The sequence below is a fragment of the Spermophilus citellus genome, assembly GCF_964194105.1.
Source record: "Spermophilus citellus genome assembly, chromosome: 17".
In the NCBI taxonomy this organism is placed as follows: domain Eukaryota; kingdom Metazoa; phylum Chordata; class Mammalia; order Rodentia; family Sciuridae; genus Spermophilus; species Spermophilus citellus.
The window spans coordinates 10,586,412-10,609,945 of NC_138199.1; the positions used below are offsets into that span (position 1 = coordinate 10,586,412).

General features: G+C 42.1%; 1 protein-coding gene across 4 annotated transcripts in view; it reads right to left on the reverse strand.

Annotated features, from left to right (window-relative positions):
- Positions 1–23,534, reverse strand: part of SHISA6 (shisa family member 6) — a 297,653-nt gene that overhangs the window by 139,705 nt on the left and 134,414 nt on the right. For 2 of the 4 annotated variants that reach the window (XM_081271165.1, XM_081271164.1), the window contains exon 3: positions 21,894–21,989. The exons of the other annotated variants lie outside the window; for them this stretch is intronic. In XM_081271165.1, the coding sequence (XP_081127291.1) occupies positions 21,894–21,989 (96 nt within the window). The remainder of the gene's footprint in view (positions 1–21,893; positions 21,990–23,534) is intronic. 4 annotated transcript variants of the gene reach the window in all.

Consider the following 23,534-nt stretch of genomic DNA (forward strand, 5'->3'; position numbering starts at 1 on the left):
AACGTTGATTCAGGGAACTGGGTAAACTTATCCAGCTTCTTCTGAGGGGATTAAAACTAGGACAGTGGGGTTAGAGCCAAAATGAGTTATTCCTCCTTGTTTGAGCCTGACCCTATGGATGGTAGCTTCAGAAAGTTAAGATCAGATCAAAGAGATCTCGAACAATCAAAGATAATTATTAGACTCCAGGAAGACTGAGAAGCATCCAGACCTTAACGGACAACTTGTGGTTAATACCAGCAGAGGGGATGAGGAGACCTGAACTCTTCCACCAACACCACCCGTTCTGTGAATATCAAGACCTTTTATCACTTTGCCTTCAGCTCCATATAAACCTTTCATCTTGTGCCTCTGGATTCAGGGAAAGGAAAATGATCAAAGATATGTGTAGAAGAAGCAACTTGTGCAGGGTGCAGTGGTGCACGCCTGTAATTACAGCAGCTCAGGAGGCTGAGGCAGAAGGATATCGAGTTCAAAGACAGCCTCAGCAAAAGTGAGGCACTAAGCAATTCAGTGAGACCCTGTCTCTAAATAAAATACAAAATAGGGCTGGGGATGTGGCTCAGTGGTCCAGTACCCTTGAGTTCAAACCTGGCTATTCCCTACCCTGAAAAAAAAAAAAAAAGAAGCAACATGTTAGATCATACTAATAGTTTACCTAGATACGTTTTGGTAGTGGTACCCAACGCATGTGGTGACTCTCAACTCTGATCCTATATGATACTACTCTTATGTAGTCAGGTAACATCACAAACTGGCTTTCTCAAAATTAGTAGGAGAGCAAGTAGGAGACTTGGACGCAGTCTAATGTAGACAATACAAGACAATAGCCCAGGGATTTGGAACTATGGGTTCTCTGAGTTCAATGACCTTGTATTTTATTCTTAATCTTTCATGTGAACCCATGTCCAATTTTTCTTTTGAGAGGGTAATTATAACTAATATTCTCCCTAGAACAATATTGGAAAGGCAAGTTAGTTACTGTCTGACCTAATTAGGTGTGTAACTTCTTCAAAGAGAAAAGCTAAGTTATTTTAGACACTGCAGCTATAATGACACAACGGTACATGGGTCTAATGAGTAATTTTATCAAATTAATTATTTCTGAAAGGATAAATTTTTATGCTCAGAAAAAAATCACTCCAGTTTTTTTTAAATGTTTTGATCTTTGTAACCAATTTTATAGATCACACCATGGCCAGTTCCATTTGCCCTGTGAGTCTTGCAATAGTCCTAGTCAAACGTAATAACATTTAAATTGGACCAAAGTCCCAGTCTTTATAGTCGCTCAGTGTGTCCTATCACCCTGGGTGATTAAAGTCAGTTGGTTGCATTAGCTTTCAGAATTTTCATAGTTACTAATATCATCACTTCAATAAGGCAGCTGCTATCAGGAGGACAGATGAGCTCTTCCAAGTCAGAAACACCTAAATTAATCATTTGCCTCCAACCATGTCCCACCCACCTTGATCAACGAGCAAATGATGGTTTGTACACAGCAGAGGTATTATTCTGGGGTCAGTAATGAACGAATAGCTTTAATTTCCCACCAGTGGATCTCATCATTATTTGAAGCTTTATGCTTTATAAAGAACTACATTTCTAGGTAATATCAGCTGAGTTACCCTTTGAGGACACAATGCTGTTGTGGTGTATCTTTGCATCCATGTATCTGCACTGCTTATCTGTATACATATGTTATATATTATATGTAACAAGCATGTTTGGACCAAATATCTTTATTCTTTATGACTAGTTCTCAAACTTTTGCATGCACTGGAATCACCTGGAGAGTGAATTAAAGCACACAAGGCTGATTCCCCTCCTCTAGAGTTTCTAATTTAGTAATTCTGGGTGAGAGTCCAAGAATCTGCCTTTCTAGCAAGTTTCCAGGCTGTGCTAATGCTTCTGGTGTGGAGGCCACAGTTTGAGAACCAGTGCCATAGGGGTACTGATACCACGTTTATTATTATTTGCAAATTAAGTTCTAGTGGTTTCCAACATGGCATAACAAGGATTGAGAATGTAGGAACCATGGTGACGTCCTGACCTACTGATGTTCCTTTCAAAGAGGAGGAGTCCACGTAAAGAACTTTGTTAAAAGCACTAGCTCCCAGCTCCTCCCACTGGCACCAGAGATGGGAAGAGGCAGCAGGTCACTGTGGCCCAGGCACATCATCAGATCATGCTTCCTTGTGGATGTCAGGGAAACCCTATCTTGGAAGAAATAGCCAGGCAAAAACACTGATTTTGGCTCTTAGCTTACATACATATATGAGAGAAATAAAGAAAGAAACAGAACTGGATAAACTTAGAATTTGAGAAGTGCTCTTCTCATTAGAAGACACTAATAAGATGGTCCAACCTATATCCAAGGATCAGTTTGGTCTGTTATTTATTAACATATGAACTATGCAGGATAGTTAATAGAAGCATAATGAGAAGTGTAATTAATTTTTCTTGGAAGAAATCCACTCTGTAGTGCAATATACGAGGACAAACTTGGAGCTACCAATCTACCTGGTCCCAATAGAGACTCCACCTTTTATGAGCTATACAGTCTTGGCCAATTTATCTCTCTGTGACTTAGTTTCCTCACTTATAAAATTCATGAACGAATGGTTCTCATCTCATTGGACTGATGTGTTGGGTAGATGAGTTAATAGATGTGAAGTACTTGAAAGAGTGCCAGCACATAGAAAATGCTATATAAGTGCTAGCCATTATTATTTATGTCCAAAAACTCTGCCATCCTTCTTCTTTTGTTCTATGCAAATTCCTCATGCTGATGCTATTTAGATTGGCTAACATCCAAAATGGAGACTTCTGCCATAATTATCTACATATGGCAGCAGGATCGTTCCAGAACCACCCTAATGACTTTGATTAGAACCAATCACCTGTGCCTATTTACACAGCAGAATGATTGGCAGGGTTTTGGAAGGCCTGGGTATTTCAATTATATTCTTGTCGGGTATGGACTGGTTTGAGCAGATATGCCAGTCAGAACTGTGCTAAAACAGTTCATTTTATGTACGTTTTATACAACCTAACAGAGGAACCAGACAAAAAGGTGGAAATTGGAAAGGAACCATTGATTGACTCAATAACATGTTGGTTAAGCCTTTGCTGTGTTTGGAGCATTGTGCTCAGGATGGAGTATTGTGATGCAGATGGAGACATGGACCAGGCACTTCCATCCATGAAGAGCTCCACAGTCTAGTGGAGAAAACAGATTGGGAAAAATCAATAAATACAGCACAATGCACTCAGGATTTCAGTAGACATTTCCATGGACACATAAAAATTGCCGAGCATTGCAGTGCCTCTGTTCGCTTGAAAAGAGAAGTCCAAAAGCAGGCAAGAAAGAGCTAGAAGGCAAGGAGCAGCCAACCAGGATGACAAGGTGGAGAAGGGAAATCTGAGCAAGGCTTTGCAAACAGCTCAGAGGTATGAATGACATGAAAAAAAGGTGGAAGAGGCCAGGAAGCAAGGTATCAGTTCTTGGAATCTTTAAAGGAGGATACATAGAATATAAAAAGACAGGAAAAATGGAGGGATTATGTGAGTGAGAGATTGTGTGAGTAACCTGCAGTGCGTCTGTGCATCTATGACTATATGGTTGTATAAATATATAACCATGGGATGGATCAAGCCAGAAAGAGGGAAGCCTAGGAGTATTAACCAACCATTGGGAATTAATTTTTCTGTGCAAAGGAAGCAGAATGGATGTACAGACTTTGCAAATATTGCTATTGGTTATCTATAGAAGGGGAAAAGTTTCAATGAGCTCTTCTGTGGCGATAATATGTATTGTCTGGCTGTCTGGAAAAACATATGCAGTGCCTAGTTGCCTGGAAAATAGGTTTTGGAGAGGTAGGTGGCAGCCCTGTGGTTGGGCTTGGAACTAAGCAGCTGAATCATAGACCCATTCTGGTTTGAAATGGTTCCTAGATCAGTGGTTCTCTATAGGGATGCACAATTCTAACATTTGGGGAAGCTTTGGAAATTACTGATGGCTGGGTTTCAGCCTCAGAAACTATGATTTAGTTGTTCAGGGTTGCAACCTAGGTAAAGAGATCTTTCAAAGCTCCTTAGGTGATTATAATATGCAGCCAGGGTTAAGAACCCTAACTCTATACTTTTGCTAAATAAAGTTTGCTCTTGGACAACTAGCAAATTTCATTGTTAGAAATGCCACATCTTAAGTCCATTCCAGATCTTCTGGGTCAGAATCTACAGTTTAAAATCACTCTTCGGTGAAATGAACAGCACATGGCAGATTGAGAAGCACTGACCACCCCTGTGTGTTGGAATCACCTTGGGAGCTTTATCAAATTTATATAGATTCCAATTCTATAGACTATGACTCAGGAAGTGTCTGATGCATATGGTCACATGCATATTTTAAAAGTTTTAGTGAGTTTGATATACAACTGGACTTTAAACTACAGTCTCCCTGTGCAGATGAAGCTGGGCAGAGGGCCTTGATGGAGGGATTTGTGTAAGACTGCCCTTGTGAGGAAATGGGAGGATTGGGGGAGGCAGGTGGTCCTGCTCATCTTGCAAAGGGAACTTCATATTGAGAATGGATTTTGGTGAAGAGCCGCACAGCCCCTTATAGAAGCAAAGGGAATAGATGGTGGTAAATCTGAGCCCAAGGTTGAGGTGCTCTTGTTTAAATGTGTCCCCCAAATTTCATGTATTAGAAATTTAACCTCCCATATCACATGTTGATGGTATTTGTAAAGTGGGTCTTCTGGGTCATGAGGGTTCTGCTCTCATGAGTTGTCACAGGATGAATGGGTCATCACAGGAGGCCTTTATTATAAAAGTAAACCTCTCTCTGGCTTGTTTGCTCTGTTTCCCCCACAGGATGCTCTCTGCCACATCGTGCCCCAGCAACAAGGCCTTCATCAGATGCCAAGTAGCACCATCCTCTTGGAATTCTTGGTCTCCAGAACCCTGAGCCAGAATAAGTCTCTTTACTTTATTAATGACCTGACCTCCGGTGTTCTGTTATGGCAATAGAAAATGAACTAAGTCACCGTTCTCTAAAATGACTCACAACTTCAGTGTGGTCCTCCCAAAAAGAAAGTCAAAGGGCAAAAATTTAAATCTCTTTGAGCTCATCTATGGGTGTGTCTTTGCACACACGCATGCACACACACAGGCATTTTTCTGTGTGCTTGGGCTTCTTTCCATTCTTATAAAAAAAAAAAGTCTCACCAGTTCAAAGTCCCTATGATTCATCCCTTACACTGACCTCCTTTGCCACCTGGTCTGCAGTTTGTAATTGGTAGAGGGTTCCAAGCCCTTCTGAACAGTGAGAGGGCAAATGGAGGGCAGCCAAACAAAACTAGCCATGTGGGTTTGTCACAGCCCGTGGGCATTTTCTTTTTGTCTTCCTCTGTGAAGAGAGAGCTGGGAGCAATTTGGTGCCTGCACCAGCAGGGTATTGGGATACCCAGGCACAGATCCCCTGGGGCTCTCCATGCTCACCCCAGTCTTCCGTGGCTCACACACGGACTCCTGTTCTGTATCCTCTTTCCCTGCCCAGTGAGACCCTTGATAAGAGATTCTCCCAGTACCTCACACAGGGTCAAATGCATAGAAGGAATGAATGGATACATGAAAAATGTTATTCTTTTTTTTTTTTGCAATTAATCTTTTCATTCGAAAGGCAAAGATGTGAGTCTCAGAATCACCTGGGTCAGGACCTGTTGCCGATTCTGGCTTTGATCTCCCGAGAAGCTGCTCAATATTTTTATTTTTCTTTTGACAGAAAACACACATTTTTACTTAAAATATATAATTTCCTAGCTGGCTCTTGAGTGGTACCTCATGTGTAGGAGCAGTGAAGCAGGTGTGAGGGCTTTATGTGCCTGGGGTATGGCCACAGAGCAACACATTGTGTCGCTTGCCCTCCATGTCATGTGACTTTCAGTGACTGTATTCCTGAACGGCCACAGAGGGACCTGTCTGGGACTGATTGACAGGAAACCTCTGGGAATACCCACCCACCCCCAACCCTCCTTTTCCTCTGTCTCCAATTACCAAGGGAGGGATTGGATTGAGAACATATTTAGAAAATGCGTTCACTGTTGCTTTAAAAAAAAAAAAAATCTCCTGTGTAATTAGGTACTACAGGGGTAGTCAACCACAAAAAGTCACAGGCAGTGCTGTCAAGTTCCATAAAACAAAAGAGGAACCAATTAATCAAAATGAAGAAGAGGCTGGCTAAGTCTCGGCACCTGTCTTAGCCACTCCAAGCCTACCCCCATCCAGATGACTCCTTTGACTATCAGGCAAGCCCACTCTGCCGGGGCACTTCCAGACCCCATGTGAACACAGGGTCATCCCCTGTTTGACCTCTATCCCAGGAACCCACCTCATTAACAATAGGGCTAGTCGTTTTCCTGTGCTTCCCTAGTAAAACTTCCAGGACGGCCCTCTGAACCTGACAATTGTGAATAATAAAATAAATAACAAAACATTCAGATTCCCAGGACTTCTGGCAGGCTGGGTGGCTCTTGAGAATTATTTAAATCCATATGAAAAGACGGAGTATGGATGCAAAGCCCTGCTCAGACTCGATTCTGTTCCCTGATGGCTCTCGAACTTCCTTCTAGCAAATGTTAGTATTGGGAGCAATTACTCCCTAACAGTTAGAGTGACTCCAGCCATCTACATTCACTGGAAAGGGTTTAGCTAAAAGGGAATGTGAGGTGAAAGTCAAGTACCTTTATGAACCCTTACAGACATCTCTCCTTGCTTCAGCTTAACCAACATCAAGACTGGCCTTATTCTCTAGAATCTGCAACCACATGGAGAATGAGTTTTCTTTCAAACCTACTCTCTAGGAAGGAGTTGTTTCAGGCTATCAAAGGAATAGGAGACTTTGAGCTGCAGAACCTTCCAGAGTAAGTACCACAATTCCTTCCACAGGTGCAACCACCAGTGATTCTGACCTTGGATGAAAGGGGAAAACTGAACCTTCTGGCATCTTCTGGTCAAGGTCATTGCTTACTGCTTTTCTGAGACCTGCTTAGTACCCTTACAGTTGGAACCTACAGTCACCATGAAAATAACATACCCCATAATCTTCACTAATTGATCTGCCTCTCCTTTCCATCCCAGTGCAGAGAAGAATATATCTTGAAGTGTGGCAGGACCATATGAATTGCCTCGGTCCACAGCAGATGAATGGTAGTCACCTGCGTCATGTGAAAGTGGAGACAGTGTCTATGCTCCTCTTCCTCTGCTCCACTGAATGAGAAGGTCAGTACTTTATGGAATAAAGTGAATCAGTTTAAAGGGCTCTCTTGAAGTGAAGAAAGAGGGCCCTGAAAAAGCAAAGGAAGCAAGAGATCTTGAAGCTAAGTCTCAAGAATTGTGTGTGTTTACAAGCATATGGAACACACTAGAGTGACATAGATAAGAAACCTCGGGATTTAACAGCTGAGCTGCCAAAGGAGCGGGGAATCTGTAACCAGTAAGGACTTCAAATAATCCTTGGACCTCTGATTAATCTCGGCGAAGTTGGTGAGTTTAGGAAGCTGGGGTGCTCCTAGCCATTTCAGATGTGGCCACAGTAAACCATGGAAAATCTCCTGTAGGGTCAAGCCAGGAGTCTTGGCAAACAATGAAACAAGGGAACCCCTTCAGAGAGCAGAAGTGAAACCTAATCAAGGAATCTTCCCCTAGTCCAGATTAGGAGTGCTGCCTAATGTCTAAAGTAATGTGTAAACTCAATGCCATGAGGACCTGGGCATTTGAAGTTACCCCCCCCCCACCTTGGAGAAGGAGTGAATGTATCCTTTATATTGCAAAGAGAGTAAAATTACTTTGGATTTCCAGGCCACAGTAAACATTACTAGAGTTTACCATTATATCCTGTTTTCTTCTTCTTTTGGAGGGCTGGAAAGATTACTTCTCCCTGGAAGATCATATTCATCCTCTCCTTGGTTTTAGGCTTGGGATGCAACTTGCTTTACTCACTGATGTGATTAGATGTGATCGTCATTTCAGGGCAAAGTACTCAGGAGAACCAAAGTCTGGTTTCCTTTTTTTTCTTTTTGGCACTCAACCGCTGAGCCACATCCCCAGCCCTATTTTATATTTAACTTAGAGACAGGGTCTCGCTGAGTTGCTTAGCACCTCACTTTTGCCAAGGCTGGCTTTGAACTCCCCATCCTCCTGCCTCAGCCTCCCGAGCCGCTGGGATTACAGGTGTGGGCCACCAAGCCAGGCCAGTTTTCTTCTTTCTCAGTTTTGTCAACAAAAGCGACTTCTTGTCCCAGTGCAGCCACAGAATACTGGAACCCCTGTTAGTCTTATTTCCTGAGGCACCCCATGGAGGATATTTGCTTTAAAGGATTGTTCAAACCTTCAGTAAACTGTTGTGTGAGGAACAAATATATATAAATCTTTGTTGGTGTTCAGTCACCAATTTTTTTTTATTGCTGTCATTCCAGCGTCACCTACTGTTACAATGACTATAGACCTCTTAAACTCAAGTCTAAGATGATCTATTCTGAACTCTCCTGTAAAAGTTCTGAAAACTCCTGACAGTGTTAAACCTTTAAGTGTCTGGGGCCTTATAAAAAGAGCTAGATCCAGAGGTCCCCCAGGTAATATCAAGACTCTCTGCTCCATACCATGGCCATAAATCTAGTCTCAACAAAAAGCTAACAACCCCACCAGAAACAGAGGACATATGTATATGCACAAATAGTATTATAAGTCAAATAATAATAATAATAATAATAATAATAAAAGAATGATATACCTGAAGACTCAGATGAGGAAAACTCTTGGAGGTTGAAGTGCATGAAGAAAAGTAAGACTTCTATAGGGCCATAAAGCAGGAGAAGGATTTCAAGTAAGTAAAAATGTGGGAAACCAGACATTTCAGGATTCATAGATGCAGAAAGAATCAATGAAAGGTAAGGAATATAAGGAAGGCTCTCCATATGAGGTTGGAACCCAGTGAGAAGATAGTCAGAATGACTGGAGAGGTGGAGAAACTAACATGCCTAGGGAATGGAAGAAATGTAGGAATTGGGGAAATTGGGAGACACTCTAGGATCCTGAGCAGGGGGGATGGCTTTGCTAGAAACTCTATGGAAGGAACATGAACTTGGCAAAAGACTGTGAGAGAGTGAAGAGCAAATGGGTGGGGGCAGGAGCTCCAGGTAGGCAGCTATTAAATTAAACTGGAAATGAGTTGGGAAAAGTTTGCATTGAGGGAAGGGACAGATGCAAAAGAACCTGAGGATGCATTGAATGGGAGTCAACAGAATAAGGATCAACAGTGAGGAGGAATGCGTATCGAAAGAGTCAAGCAAAATGTTGTCCATGTTTTCTGCTTGGGTAATAGAGGAGAATAATGTCAATTCATGTTCACCCCCCCCCCCCAAGCAGTTGAGTTTTTGGGGAAAGATGCAGATGCACCTTAGAAAATGCAAGTAGGTCTTTCCTTCCCTCACATCCAATGCCACTGCTCTGCTAAAAAGCTTTCGTAATGAAGTTCAATAAAAGGATCAGGACTCAGAAAGAGGAACTTTAGATAGATAGCTGGCCTAGGAATGGTTACATGACAATGTCCTAGTAAAACTAACAGACTTTAAAGGTGAAAATAATTCTCAGCAGTTTTAAGTAGGAAGATCAAATAATTTATAAGCTCTGAGGATCTGAAGAATTAAACTGCCATCAGACTTATGTAAAAAAAAAAGCAACTAGGGAGCAGAATTTTCAAAAGAGTCAGGAAAAGTGTGAACCTAGCATTTTATTACCAGGCAAACTTTCCTTCAAGTGTCAAGTCTACAGGACAACAGTTCAAGAGAGAATCGTACAGCCATGAACCTTTCTTGAGCAATCTACCAGATTAACTTCATCCAACCGAGAGATCATTGGGCAGACTTCAGAGAAAACATAAAGGTGGCAAAACATTTTCCTTTTTACATTTGAATAAAATCTATAGATTAGATATATTAGTATGCACATATCTGTGCATACACACATCAAAAGTTAAAACAGAAGTGGTTCACAAAGTAGATAACTGGCATACGTATGCAACATGTGGCAAAGGAGAAAAGATCCAAAATAAAATAAAATGGAGGGAGAACGGACACAGAAATAAAAACAGGATAAACACATTGATTATTGTATAAGCAAAAAAATATAAGTTAAACATTGTTAAAAACTAATGAACTAGATAAAAAGATTAAGTTCTAAACACTTGAAACTAAACAGCAATAAAAAGTTAAGAATGAAGATAACTACTTTTAATATTTTAATTCACATTAAAATATTCCTAAGTATTTAAAATTTAAAAATTAGTTAAATATCAAAAAATGCACACCTTACAGAAAAGTTATTAATAAACTATTCTTGAAAAGCAGTATTCACTGATGTTCTCACAGGAGAATCATTTCCAACCTCCAAAGACCAGATAGCCTCAACATTGTGTTTCCACAGCACCCAAAATGAAGGAAAATTCCTAATTTCTTTTAGTAAAGCAAATAGAACATTGATGTTAAGCATATGAAAATATCACAAGAAATAAAACCATAGACTAGTATTGTTCATTAATATTGATACACGCTGAATGAAATATTAACAAGCAGCATGCAATATATCCAGGTGGGATTTATTTTTGGAATGCAAAACTGAGTCAATGTTAGAAAATCCACTAGTATTATCCACCATGCTAGTTGATCTAAGGGAAAAACCATGATTATTTTCACAGATGCTTAAAAAGCTTTTCAATACCTATTTTTGATTAATAAAAATTAATAAGGAAAAAACTCAAGAAATGGAAATTAAGTATTACATTTTTAACATGAATTAATCTATATCTACATATTTGTAGATCTATCTGCCTGCCTGCCTGCCTGTCTATCAAGCTATCTATCATCACTTACTCTATTTCAGTTCTAGAGACTGTATCTTAGGAAAGCTCTTGAGGTATTCACACTATCAGAAACAAACTATGCCCTTTATATCTATGAATCCTTAACACTGTGCTGGTAGTATCCAGCCAAAGAATTAGGCAAAAAATTAATTAGAATATCAAGAAGTAAAATTGCCTCTATGTGCCTATGATATGATGGTATACCTAGAACACCAATGATAAAAATAACAAACAATAAAAGAAATCACTTAGGTAGCCAAATAAATAATTATCACACAGAAATCAATAGCCTTCACATACCCAAACATAACCAGTTAGAGGTTAAGATGGTAGAGAATGGTATTTATAAATTCCAACAAAGACAATTAAATACATATTAATAAATCACAAAACATAGGAGCCTGGACCAGGAAAAACATTTTCCTTTTTATATTCATTGTACATTTAAATAAAAGAGAGAGATTAGATGCTGGTATTCTAGCAGGGTTAATTTTCTGATAATTGTATTGTGGTTATAAAAGGAGTGTCTCTGATTTTAGGAAGAATACACTTAAGTATTTAGGGATCAAGGGCCATTATATTGGCAACCTTCCCTTTAGTGTTTTAGACATACAATTATACATGCCTATGTATTTGGAAAAATACATGAAAAAAAATATATATATATACATATATAATATATATAATGTTTGTATGCATATCTATTTTGTATGTGCATGTACACATAAATAGAGAGACAGATAAGCAAAGATAAATGATAAAGCAAAGGTGATCAAATGTTAAAATTTGGGAAATTTGAAGGGAATACAGAAATCAATTCACACTGTTTTCATAACTTTTATATGTCTAAAATTATTCCTAAAAAACATTTAAAAATAAGTGACAAAAAATCAGTCATGGATATAACACTGGCTGCATAAATGATGGTATGATATGATGGATTATTAAACAGTCATTAAGAGGGAAAAACACTAAGCTAGCTCTACGCGTGCAGCTCTTAGGCTCTGCCCCCAAGAATGGATTGATACTGTTATTGTGACAGTGGTGTCTTCATGAAGAGTGAGTTGGCACCCCACCTTGTGCACTCATGCTCTCTCACCACGCATGCGATGCCCTCTGTCATGTTATAGTGCAGCAAGAGGGCCCTTGCCAGTAGCTCTTCTCAATCTCGGACTTCCCCGCCTCGGGGAAGTTAAATATGATTTATAGACAACCCTATCTGTGGCATGCTGTCCCATCAATGCAGAATGAATTGAGATGAGGGCCAAGTAAGATGGGAGAAATGGAAAAAAGTCAAACTGAGACCTGAACAATGGGTGTAGTGGTCGAGTAAGAACCAACAGGGAAGGTCACTGCAGACAGAAGGAGCCCTGTGCAAAGGTTCTAAGGAGGGGAGACCATGTTGGCAAGCATGCAGTCAGCAAGAAAGAATCTCCATCAGTAAGCAGGGGCTGGATGGCTTAGGGCCTTGAGTGCTATGTTGCTATCCACCAGGGAAAAGAGGGAGAGTTTGTGCATAATACCTCGTAAGAGTTTTGAACTCAGCCAGGATATTTTTCTCAGTACTAGGGATTGAACCCACTGATTACCACTGAGCTACACCCCTAGCCCTTTTAATTTTTTTTTTTTTTAATTTTGAGACAGAGTCTTGCTAAGTTGCTGAGGCTGGTCTGCAATTTGTGATTCATCTGTCTCACCCTCCTGAGTAGGTGGGATGACAGATGTTCACTGCTCCACCTGGTATGTCGGGCACCACTCTTCCAAGGAATTAATATTTAAGATTCTTATTCTAACAGGCAGCATTTGAAGTTCTGTAAAATAGAGAGTCACAACAGATCTGAGCTCTAAGGTAGGTAGGTAAACTGGATTAAGCCAGATTAAATCCCGGTAGAGTGAATTAGATCATTCTGACTGGATGTGGGAGGTAAGAGTAGATTCCCATGTAGGAGGTCTTTGTGAGTTGTAGGATAAGAAGGAAGAGAGGTACAGCCTGGGATGCTGGGCTAAGGAGGGGACAGATGGTGTACAAATCCAAGGGAAAGTAATGGAGGGTGATGGACTTGGGTGTGGGAGTAAAGGGAGACAGACATCAAGGCTAGTATTCAATATATGGTGTTCTGCTTGAGCAACTGAGTAGCTAGTAGGGTGGATAACACAGAGGGAAGAGCACACCAGGATTAAGGAGCCAGTGCACATTAAAACCTCTGCCTTCTGAATCATGCAAAAAGATCTACAACCACACAGAAGAATCTACCTTGATAAATTTGGGGACTTCTTAAAAGAGGTCTCATGAAAACTAGAAATGTTTCAGACATAAAGAAAAGGGTCATTTACTTTATTTATTTATATGTGGTGCTGAGAATCAAACCGAGTGCCTCACACATGCCAGGCAAGTGCGCTACTACTGAACCCTAGCCCCAGCCCCACTATCATCGGTTTTTAAACTGAGAATCTCACCATGTTACCAAGGCTGGCCTTAAAGTCCTTGGCTCAAGCCACCCTCCCTCTTCAAAGCTTTCTAAGGAGCTGGGATTATAGGTGCACACCACCACCATGCCCAGCTCATTGCTCTGGACTTGAGATAAGGCAGAGCTTCATAATAGAAGAGTGTGACAGAGGAAAGTGGCTCAGGACATCACACTAGAAAGGAGAGAGAGGGAGGGAGAGAGGGAAGGAAGGAGGGAGGGAGGGAGGGAAAGAGAGAGAGAGAGAGAGAGAGAGAGAGAACTCCCTTCACCACAGAAAAAAATTGTACCCCAAAGGCACACCCCTACCTCCTCCAGATACACCTAACTGCCTACAGTTACCACTCAATTAATCACTATCAGAGGATTAATGCACTGATTAGGTTAGGGCTTTCTAACCCAATCATTCACCTCTAAGCCCTCTTGCATTGTCTCACACATGAGCTGTTGTTGGACACCTTATATCTAAACCATAACAGATGGTAAAACATTTAGGCACAGTTTCCTGGTCAATCAAGATTCTGAGAATTGAGGAGCTTGGCTGAGAAATCTGGGAGTTGGTGGTTATATACAATATTGGCAATCATTTTCTTTGAGCAATAAAAGTAGACTCTACATAAAATTTAAAAAAAAAGAAAAGGGTCAAATGATAGAATTTGGGCAGAATAATAAGGTGAGGGGCAAATGCTCAAAAGCCTCTCCAGAACACATCAACTCACATTCAAAAACGGGACAAGAAAACTGCTTATTCTACTCCTAGAATTACCACCACTCTTGCCCAGGACTGCCAAAGACTGTGACTCCCTCAGTTCTAAGCCACCTGGATTCTGGCTAAGGTTCCACTCCCTCATTGCCCTGTGGTCCACATTTTTTGACTCCCCCTTCTTTTCTTGCTCTGGGACCCACATCTTCATCTGCACAAGCAGGAGCTTCGGAGGAATCTGCCACACTCCAGTCTGTGCCACGGCCCTGGATATTGAAGCTGAATGCATTCAGGCATACGCGTTCAATTGCTCTTAGTAAAAAACCAGAAAACCATTATGCTCCCTCAGAATTGTTCCCCCAGGGCAAAAGCAAAAATGATTCACTGGGAAGCAGATGAAGAGAACAAGGTTCCAGCATTCATCCTATTCAAGGAATGAATACTTTATAAGCGCTGGCCCCTCTGAAGCCAGACTGCACATTTATGAATTGCTGGTGGAAGGGCCTTCAGGTGTGAACTATGAACAAAACGCTGTTAACCTCGGGGGAAATCATCTCTCTCCATCACTGTGATCATATTAAGAGGGTCTTCTTGCTGATACTTTGAAGTGCAGGCAAATAGGCCACCCCGGGAACACATGGGGTACTCAAACCCAAAAGGTCACCTCCGAGAGAAAAAAACTCCCTGCTTTATTCTATGCAGTAATTCTATGTTCAGGAGGTGCCTTATCTTGAAATGATCCCAGAATATCAAATAAGGAAACGTTTTATCAGTGCTCTGACTTGCATGAGGAAACGGACACAATGAGACATTTGCAACCTAGGCCATGATTGAGCGTCCACAGGGCACTGACACCCTGAGCTCATGCAACTGCATCCAGCTCTGCAGCCCCAGCCACCTCCCCATCCAACCTCTCCACCCCCCGCCCAATTCATGCAAGAGGAACAGAGGCCAAGGGAGCTGAAGATCAGTTTGCTGTGTCCCTGTCTGCCCTCAGAGTCAGCCACACACAGAGACCTGCTTTTCATGTGTTTACTTTGCTTCTTAGTTTTGTTCTGTAAAGCAGAAGAGTTAGAAAGAAAGAAGATGGTATGGTAGGGCTAAACAATTGGAATTTTTTTTTTAATTAAAAATATTCCTCAACCAATATATAAAAACACAAAACTGCACATATTAGTAGGGTACCATGACATTGGGTAATGTTCAAATCAGGATAAACACATCTGTCTCCTCAGACATTTATCATTGCTTTATGGTTTCTTCCAGCTCTTTGACATGTGCAGCATATTGGGATTATCTATAGTCACCTGACTGTGCAACAGCACCCCAGAATTTATTAATCCCACCCAGCTGCAATTTAGCACCCATTGATCAACATCTTCCCATCACTTCCTCCTCCCTTCTCTCCCTAGTCTCTGCCATTAGTTTTAACTCAACCTATATTTTGTGCTCGGGAGGATTTGGGACACTATCTCCAACCTACCTTTCTAAGTCCATTTCCTGTGGACTCACTACAGGTGCCTGGGCTCTGGTCACTTTCCTGCTATTCTAGGAACATCTCAACTCCTATCTTCTGTAGGAAGCCATGTAGGAACATCCTCATTCAGTGGCCATGTTTCCTTCCTTTAAACCCCTTCAGCGCATCTCTGGATCTACTGCATGGAACTTCCCATTCACTTGACAGGAATCAGACCACCCAGCTTCTGGAAGACAGATGTTGTCTTGCTTATCTTAACTCAACCAATATTTTATTTTGTGGAAATGGGAAAATGCCTGTGTCTGTGCTACCATTTTTGTTTGGTTCTCCATCTTGGACAGGACACCAGAGTCCTAACTCTGGTCTCTTTGTATCACCCCTCTGAGCTCAGGTATTTCTCTTCTTAGCTACAGGAGAACCTGCTTTCCATGAGGATGGTAAATGAATCTCGGAAATGGAGGTGACCTTGGAGACCATTGAGAGGACCTTATCCAAAATTTTTTTTTAAAAAAAATTATATCAATGCTTCTCAAATTTTAATGTGTATTTATGAATTTCCTGGAGATCTTGTTAACTGATGGTGATTCAGTTGATTTGGGGTACAGCCTGAAAGTATGCATTTCTAACTAGCTGCCCAGCAGCCCTTGCTGCTGGATCTAGTTTTTTTATTCTGTTTCACTCTGAAGCTAGAACAAAAGAAAGACTACCTTGCCTGAGTGCTTAGAGATCTGGTGCATGTGTTTCTCTAGAATCTCCACAGCAGCTCTGAGAGGTAACTGGTACATATGATCTTAGCTTATAGAAGAAAGTCATAGAGGTCAAGGTCACATAGCAAATGGAGGAGCTAGGAGTTGACCATGTCTGCTCCCCAATGACTCTCTTCTTTTTGCCATTTGTTTTTCTTTCACAATGATCTAATAAGGGGAATTTATATCCATATTTGGAGGAGAATAAGACTGAGGCTGAGGTCATGATTCTGGGCAGGAAAGACTGGAATTCTTTATTCTGCCCTGTTAATAATCAGTGTAAGAGCAGAGCCCCAGAATAGCATGATTGTGTTCTAGATGATGATTTCCTAACAATACCAGACTTATGCCCCACTTCTAGGACCCCATGGAATTCTGGTAACTGTTGATGTAGAGGTCCACATAGACCCTTGGTAACATAAAGCTCCTATTTCTACATTTTCCTGTGACTTGACTGAGTCCCAAAGCTAAGGGTGTTTGAGACTCTTGGCAGTGGGAAGAAAATGAGGGGAGTAAATGCCAAGGTTGGCTCCTTGGGAGAGGAGATTCCCAACTTGGATGACTGGTCAGTGCCAGGAAGAGAGATTGTACTGGCCACAAACTTGCTCCTACAGCTAACTTGAGCCAAAGGTCATGGTAAGAGAGAGCTCAGATCTGGCACTAAAAAAGGATTGGGGGGGAAAAAACAAGAAGAACAAGAGCACAGAAATGTTAGACCTCTGGCTGGGCAAGCCAGCCTCTATGAAAACAGAACTTAATCCTCTGTCCTCTCCCAAAGAGATTTGAAAGACAGCACCAATACTCAGGGTGAAAAGCCTCATATGATTTTCCCCTCTTGCCTGATAGAGAGTCAGGTTGGTGGCACTGAGGCTTATAAAGGATGCACTGATGATACCAAGGTACAGAAAGTCTTGTCTCTTTTCTCAATGCTGAGGGTCATGGGAAATTTAGCTGTACCCAGGTTACTCCTCCTAAGCTGAATATACATGCACTTTACAAGGAAGAGCTGAACTTCCCAAAGCACGGAGACTTGCAGTGCATCCTGACTTGCGCATCTTTTGTCCTACACTACCTTTCTTCTTACATCAGCCCAGCAGATTGTACCAGTAGACTGGTCCAGCACCTGCATGGTCCAATGGGAGCAGATCCATAGAGAAGCATTCAACAGGGACATGCATGGGCTAGGGCTCAGCATAGGGCCTGCTGCATGGAAATTTTTCTCTTGAAAATTTTTCTCTTGACATATTTATTAAAGTAGTGTAAGTTGGTTAACAGCTTAGATGCCACATGAAGACAACAGTCTCTGTGTCAATTCAACCCAAACACTCTATTAGAATGAGGAGATAAGCCAAAGAGGAATGATGCTTATTTCTTTGGTCAGCTTGTACTGACTTATGAGGCGGAAGACTTATTGCCTCAAATGGGTCTCTAAAGATAAACTGGGTGGTGCTGATTTAGAGGTGAATTTCATGAGTAGTTTGGGAAGTGGATCCAGGACGCTATGGTTTAATTGTTGCTGAAAGTAACCTTGGTGGGAACAGAGTGCTGAGCAGGATGGAGGAGAGTCAGAGCATCCTTTCAGATTTCTGAAGGGTCATGCGTATTCTTGTTAACCGAAGCCATATGGAAACAGGACTTTTGTGGAATAGTGGCCTTTAAGCAAAATGGCTGAGCTTGCAAACAGAGGTATCCAACTTTGAAAGATCTCAAAGGTATTGCACTGGGTTTTGTTTTGCCTTAATTCTCTTTATTTTGTTTGAATAGAAGTTATATCAGGAGATGGATCCACTGGGTGTAGGTGGAATTCACCATTCATGCAGCTCCATCCTTGCGAACAAAGCAATCAGGCCCCATACAAGGTTGACTCAATTTTTAACAAAACATGAAACCATACTGATGCCACATATTTTCATAAGGGCAATACTTAGGGACAGCTCTGTGTGCTGGCCAGGGATCATGTGAAACACCACTGAATAAAAGCTGAGCACACCAAGTTAATGACTAGTGCTCAGTATTCCGACATTAATCAGCAGTGAACAAGCCGAGAGTACACAAGGGAGCTGTCCCACGTGCACAGACCAAACCACCAGTCGATGGCTTAGAGCTTCGGTGCCCTCAACTGTGAATGAAAGCTTCCTCCCTGCTCGGCTCCCACTCCTTCCGCCCACCCCTCCCTTAGGGACAGGAAAGAATGCCCCCCGGAAGTGAAGCCTCACAGAGACCATTCTCTGGCAAAAAAACAGGTCCAGCCCTCTCCCTCTCTCTCTCTCTCTAGCTGTACTGCAGGCCTCCCTGTTACCATGGAGATAGGACGCCTTCTGAGCTCTATGCTTTCTCTGGAGTCCAGCCTTCAAATACCTTAGTATAGTCCAACCCACTCACTCTCTTGGCTCCCCGGACTGAAAATCTCCAAGCTGGATTCCTTTAGTGGAATGACTCAGGGATCTCCTTGCTACAATCTACTGATGGTCGGAGGGTTCTTGCTCAAATCCTGAGATGGGGGTGGCAGCCTGTGGTTCCACAGAAGCCTGTGCATCCACATCCCTCCTTTCTTTTCTAAAGAGAAGACCTGACTTCTTCCCTGTCTGAGATAAGACCACAAGAGCACCCAGTCAACTGGGCTGGTGGGAGCTCAGGAACATGGCTTCAGGGATACAAGTAGATCAGACCAGCAGATGGGCTGGGGAAGGTGTGTGGGAAGACAAGTGTGAGGCCAGACCTCTAGGAGAGTGCTGGGTAGAATGTCACAGGGCAGTGGAACCAGAAGAAGCTGAAGGAGGTTCCTGAACTAAGCTTCAGTGAACTTTTCCATGTGTTTAACCACAGTTATCCTCTGCCTTTCTCATCACCCAAAACTGCACCACCTCAGAAATCCTGCACTCTAGCATTCCCCCAATCTGGCCCCAAACCTTTCAGACTTGCATCCTCCTGCCCTTTCCCTCTAACTCCTGCTAGAAACCTTCACCCAGAATTATCATTGTATATCTTTACATTGTCCAAATATTCAAATCAATTCCTGGCTTCATTCCCTTCTCAGGGAGTCAGTCATAAGGTAGGTACCACTGGGTCAGCCTCTGGGACTCCCCCAACTCTGCTGCTGCCTCTGCTCAGATCTGTGGGTTTAGACTGCCACAGGGCCACCCTGAACTCCCTGTGCTCGGTGAGATTCCCAAATTGCCATCAGGATTGTCGCTTTGCCAGCTTTGATCTCATCACCCGCTTCAATGTCCTTATCCCTTTCTTACCATTTACTCCTCCCCCTTATTTTCTGCCTCAGATCCCATGGAGCATCAGGCTGGGGAGCAGGACTGGCCATATCCAGCCTCATCTCCATGGATTATCATCTAAACAGGAAAAGGGATCTGCTCAGGATCCTTCTGTGGGATCTGCAAAGGTTCTCATAGATCAGCAGCTTCTCACATTCTCTCCTTGTCTCCATCTCCCAGGTAACCTCAGGGCAGCCCCAGCACCTGCTTAATGCACGTGGACCCCCTTTGTATTTCTTCACACAACAAGAAAGTTTCTACCTCAAGCCTTTCTGTTGCCTGTGACCGGTCTCTGCAGGTCTCCGTTCAATGATCCCCTTATCTGTCCAGAGTAGCTCTCCACCACAGCACTCCCTATAATCTTACCAGCTTTAGTTCTTCTCCTTGCACTTACTGTCAAGAATTTATTTTGTCAGTATCTCCCAATGAAATGTGAGTTCTCCATAAGGATGGATTCTATGTTGTTTACTTTTGATTATTCCTTAGCACACAGTAGACCTCTTAAATATTTATCAAATATAAAGAGTTCTATTGCTTGGAGCGTTTGATGTTTCAGGGTGAACCACCTATAAGGGGTAGGGATAAGGGTGGGGAACAGGGCAGTTGAGAGGTCTTGGTAAGAGTTGCCGGGTTCTGTTTGAAAAATCCAGATTTGTAGCTCCACCCCATGATTTGTAGGTATGAGAAAGCCCACCTCCAAAATGGCCCCAGTGTTTGTCAGCTCTTGATGTTCTTGTCCCTGTCCCTGTAGAGCTACCTCCCATCCTGAAGGGAGCTGGCTTGTGTAACCTGTCAGATACTGTGAAATAATGGCTTGGTCATGAAAGACATTGTGGCATGTGACTTTCTCTTTCTTTGATCACCCAGCCACTATACCACGGAAAACACTCAAGTAACCCAGGGAGATGAATGTCACAGGGAGGGATGGAGGCAGAGGCCCCCTGCCGATGACCAACACCATGTGAGTGACCCATCTTGGAATCACATACACTAGCTCTAGTCAAGCCTTCAGATGATGCAACCCCGCCGGACACTGTGACACTGTGATCGCAAATTCAGGAGAGACACTCCCCTCAATTCAGAAGCACCCACATTTCCAACCCATAGAAACTATAGGAGGTAATAAATATTTATTATTGTTTTAAGATGCTAAGTTTTAGAGTGATCTGTTTCACAGCAATGGGTAATTATTATGAAGCAAGTAACATGGGGGCTTGCAATCCCAGGTTCGAGTTGATCCGAGTGTCTCTAAGATTGTATTTCCCAGTGGTTAACCGTGCAGCCCGTTTCCCTTGGTTGGTCCCAATTTAATTCTGCAACTTTTTGTAGCCAGAAATGCCACCTGTATCCTTAATAAACTTTATTTAGACACAAATAGACACAACAGAAAGTACATACACAGATACAGATTTGTTTTTCTCTATAGGATGAACAAACATCACAGAAGGATTTAAAAAGTAGATGCATGGAATGTAAGAAAATATTGCAAAGTTCCTTGTTCACTCACACTGGGAACAGACACATATTTCAGAGGAAGACAGGGATATACTTCCCGGACAACAGGATTCACATTTGGTGGATAACAGCACACAGGTGTTGGGAAGGTAATCAAGGAGTTAGTGATCCAGTTACTCTTGAGGTGACAGAATGCTCACAACACTAGTAGGACGCTTGTTTAAACAAAAGAGAGAGTGGAGGAGGATTCCAGACCCCCTGCCCAGATGCTCTGCAAGCTGTCAGCTAGGTCTTAAAGCAGCTCACAGAACGCTAGGTGAGCTTTCATCTTGCAGCAGGAAGGTCTGCGCCACCTCTAGCTTTGGGTCCACATCATAGAGTTTTACAGAAACACACTTAGGATGCTGAAACTCTCCACATGCACGCTGGCTTAGAAACCCACAGTACAGGACATTGACATCAGGGTATAGAATGGGACTTTCGAGTAGAAGGGGGATAACCGCCCCGAGAGGCAAACATACACTTGGCAAATGCTACCACATCCATTGGTAGTGTTTCCACCACGCTGTTTGTGGTCCCTTCCCATGGGGAGCCATGAGCATCTCAGTCCTGTTTCCCCGCCATGGGCAGAACAGGATGGATGTCTCTCGGAAGTCTATTGACCTCTAAAGTCACACCTGTGACCTCCTGGTTACTCCTGTCGGAAGCCACACATGTCCCCAGGACAAGCTGCCATGGAACCACCCCACTTACTCCTTCCTGTCTTGGACCAAGCCTCTGGCCTCCAAACCATCTTCCAATTTTCAGACCGGGGTTCCCTAGGCAACCTCTGTATTTTTAGTAAAAAATGGTTTCCACTGTACCCTTCGTGTGTCCTCTTCCTAATGTGACAAATCCAGATGAGATGAAGTTATGGAGATCGGGTCCTCCACTTCGGTAAGCATCCTTCCCATAATGCCCTGCAAGAAGATGGGGCACAATTACCTGACGCATCCACCACATCAAAACAGAAGACAATGGCAGCTCCATCAACCAGCAGTGAGTGATGGTGCACTTAGGTTCAAATCAGCAGCTGAGTCAGAAGGCAGAAGGACTCAAGGAAAAATATAATATATATACAATATATATTACTGAGAATATATTTCTATATATATACATATACATATATACACATAGATACCTTTATGTGTATATATTTGTTACTGTTCAACAAAGAATAACATCATGTTGAAAGCAGAGAAGGGAAAAAGGAGACACATGAATTGATTTTGGCATTTCTAACCAAGTACAAAACACCAGAACATTCTTTAGAGATGCTCCTCAACTGACAATAGGATTGCCTCTTGATAAACCCAGGGCAAGTTGAAACGTCCCATGATGAAAATTCGTTTGCTATGTCTACCCGACTGAACGTAGCTCAGCCACACAGCAGATTGAGGATCTGCTCTTTCCCCTTGTGATCGATCCCATGGCTGACCAGGCGGCTGTGGCTCACTCCCGATGCCTAGCATCACAACATATTGCTAGCCCAGGAAAATATATCAAAATTCAAAATGCAAAGTGTGGTTTCTACTGAATGTGCGTTACTTTTGTACCATGATAGTAAAAAAAAAAAAATGCCCACTGGACTAGGTCAAGGACATCCTGTTCCTGTCCCACCTTCCTTCTTTCTCTTTCTTGCCTTGTACATTTATTTTCTTTCTTTCAAAGCATGCAGGAGTGGGCCTGATGGGGACCGCTCTGTTTGTGAATGTTTATGAATCATACACAACCTATGGGATTACAGGCTGGTAACTTAAGAAAAATCTAACAGCAGCTGAAACTGGCAAGTCGAATGGGGGTTATAAAACACTGGGAAAATATTTATGTGTTTTCCTTTCTTTAATTTCTGCAATAAGACTGTATCTTCCATCAGCCAGATGCAGACATCTTACCTATAGGATGGGGGTAGGAGAAAGGCCAAGGGCAGAGGAATCACCGTGGGAGAACAAATTCAGAGTAGGAAGTTAATATTTTATTTCTGGACACTCAAAATAGGCTTTTATAATATTCTTGAAATACAGGCATTGTAAAGAAAGAAAGAACTTTCTAACTGCCATCCTGAAGTAGGTACATGCAAAAATGGAGAAAAAGTCTTTTTTCTTTTCACATTACCAAAAGCATGTATGAAAAATTCTAATTATAATAATGTGCGGAACCACTTAAGATATAAAGTTAAAAAGTGGATAGAAAACGGGATTTTAAATGTGATAACAGTGCTGTAAAAATTCAAGCCAGTTGCGCACACACACACACAAAAAAAAATTGAAAAGATTGAAAGAAAACTCACAAAGATATTGTCAGCTGCCTTTGGATAGTTAGAACATGAGTGTTAATTTATTTCTCCGTTCAACTTGCCTATATTTTCCAAGTTTTTCTAGAATGAATATGAAATTTTTATAATCTAAATAGGCAAAGTAAATGTCCAACAGAAAAATTCCTGAGAAGTGCAAACACAAAACAAA